The sequence below is a fragment of the Poecilia formosa genome, unplaced genomic scaffold (genome assembly GCF_000485575.1).
Source record: "Poecilia formosa unplaced genomic scaffold, Poecilia_formosa-5.1.2 Scaffold44, whole genome shotgun sequence".
NCBI lineage: Eukaryota > Metazoa > Chordata > Actinopteri > Cyprinodontiformes > Poeciliidae > Poecilia > Poecilia formosa.
In genome coordinates, this window is record NW_006799983.1 from 2041485 (window position 1) to 2043761 (window position 2277).

At 48.1% G+C, this 2277-nt stretch overlaps 1 protein-coding gene across 1 annotated transcript in view; it reads right to left on the reverse strand.

Moving 5' to 3' along the window:
• Positions 1 to 1922, reverse strand: part of LOC103137895 (uncharacterized) — a 14578-nt gene extending 12656 nt beyond the window's left edge. The window contains exon 1 of the mRNA XM_007551875.2: positions 1755 to 1922. Coding sequence (XP_007551937.1) covers positions 1755 to 1840 — 86 coding nt within the window. The 5' untranslated portion in view covers positions 1841 to 1922. The remainder of the gene's footprint in view (positions 1 to 1754) is intronic.
• Positions 1923 to 2277: the final 355 nt, after the last annotated feature.

Sequence of the window (2277 nt, forward strand, 5' to 3'; positions counted from 1 at the left end):
CACACACACACACACACACACACACACACACCCTCTTTTTGCTTTAAAAGCTTGCATGTATGCATGCTAGTTATTGGACGTGTGCACACGCACACACACATCCTCATGTCCTCACCCCCGTCCCTCCTCTTTCCCTCCTTCTCACTCTCTTAAGTGCACACACACACACACACACACACACACACATACACACACACACACACAACGATCTCTCTCTGCAACACACACACCCATCTTCTCTTGCTCTGTGGTAACACACATGCTCAACCTGCTCTCCCCAGCTCATCATACACACCTCTCAGTTTCTTAAAGACAGACGCCAGGTTTGCTCTCAGGACAACCTAACCCAAAAACACCCAACACACACATTCCCTGCTTTTTTTAATCTATTCATTGCATTAGGTTACACAAATACACAACAGCTCACACACAGATGCACACTTCACTTACTCTTTCTAAAACACACACAAACAAACACACACACGCACACACACATGCAGTCCCTCCCCCACTCTCTGATCACTCACACACACACACACACACTCCCCTCCCTTTCTCTGTGCCTCTAACACACTTCCCCTCTATCTGCCTCTCTCACACAGTTACACACTTTTTATATGCTTCTTGTCACACATACACACGTCCTTCACAGCCTCACAGTGAACACACCTTCATTTCCAACTCTCTTCATTCTAACTTTCTGTCTCTTCTCACAGGAATACACACAGGCGATCTAAAAACACATTTATCTGCTCTTTTCAACATACACACTCTCACCCATTTTTCCTAAACACACACACAGACAGACACACACACGCACACACAACTACACACACTCCTGTTCTCTTTGTCACACACTCCTTGCACACTGAGCTCCCCCTCCCTCTCCTCATCTCTGTCTCACTCTCACACACACTCTGTCACGCACACACTACTCACTCTCTCCCCCTCCCTTGCTCTAACACACACACACCAACACACACACACACTCCCTCCTCTTTCCCTTGCTCTAACACACACACACACACGCACAGAGGGAGAGGTGCTCCTTTCTCTCTCACGCTCTCCTCTCCCCGTGTGTGTGCGCGCGTGTGCGAGTCTCTCTCACAATCACACGTGAGCGCGCGCACCACATACAAGAGCGCGCACTTGCAGACACACACACACACACACACACACACACATACACGCTATCATTGCCTGTACAATTTATAAAACTTCAATGTTTAATAAACTTTCTGACAGTGAACATTTTAATATCACGACTGAAAACTTTAGTTATCGGGAGTTCAGCGCGCGCGGTACTGTTTTAAAACACCGCTATCGGGCTACGTGAAAGAGTAACAAGTGTTTATTTCTTGCAGTGGTGCCTTTTTCCAGCAAAAGACGCACATATTCGCCTTTATTTAGCTTAACCCTGCTGCTAGCAAGCAGTTTTCTGTAAAAGCGGTGAATTCAGTCAGACTCAGCAGATGCAAACCAACGCACACATACCTCTCTAGAGCCACACAACAAGGTGGATTTAACGGTCAGAAACAAGCTAGCGAGGGAGAAACAAGCTAGTTTCAGTGCATCCGAGGTTTAAATAGTGATAAACAGCAAAACAAACGGGTGACAATAACTTTAGTGGCACCGAAAACACCCTCACACATACCGCGCGCACACACCCACCCGTGTGCGTTTTTCCCCATAGGCAGGCAAAACACTTGCACTCTGAGTCCAAAACGACCTCTTTTTCTCCCTGCCGGACTCACCCGCGAGTTGGAGGTGCCGCTTTGACGCCTTCTCCGTCGCCGTGTGGATCCCGGTATTCGAAGAGCGAGCGCACGGTCTCCGCCATGTTCACACCAGCACTACGCTGATACTCCACCGCCTCACCATTCAGCCTCTCGCGCTGCTCTCCAGCCGCTCAACCAGCCGCCTCACACCAAGGTTATCCTGGCCGCTCCCACTGCCGCTGCTCGGAGGGGTCCGCAGCGCGCAGCGAGCCACAAAATAAACGCGGGAGAGATTTAAAAGATGTTCTCAGTCGATTCAAAAAGGTCGATTTAAAAGTACTCACATTTTTGTCATTTCATATATGTGGTAATACGGTGGCTCGCTGCTGTTACTAATTCCAGGGATTTGCACAACCCCCCCAGAGGAATGGACCCGCTCAGCAAGCTGATGAAAAAAGTAGATCGTTTCTAAGAAGAGTGATTAACTCACCAAAAGAGAATGAACTGTCTGAGTAAAACAGATGAATGAAATGTTGAGGTTTATTTTGTCCTCTAAACA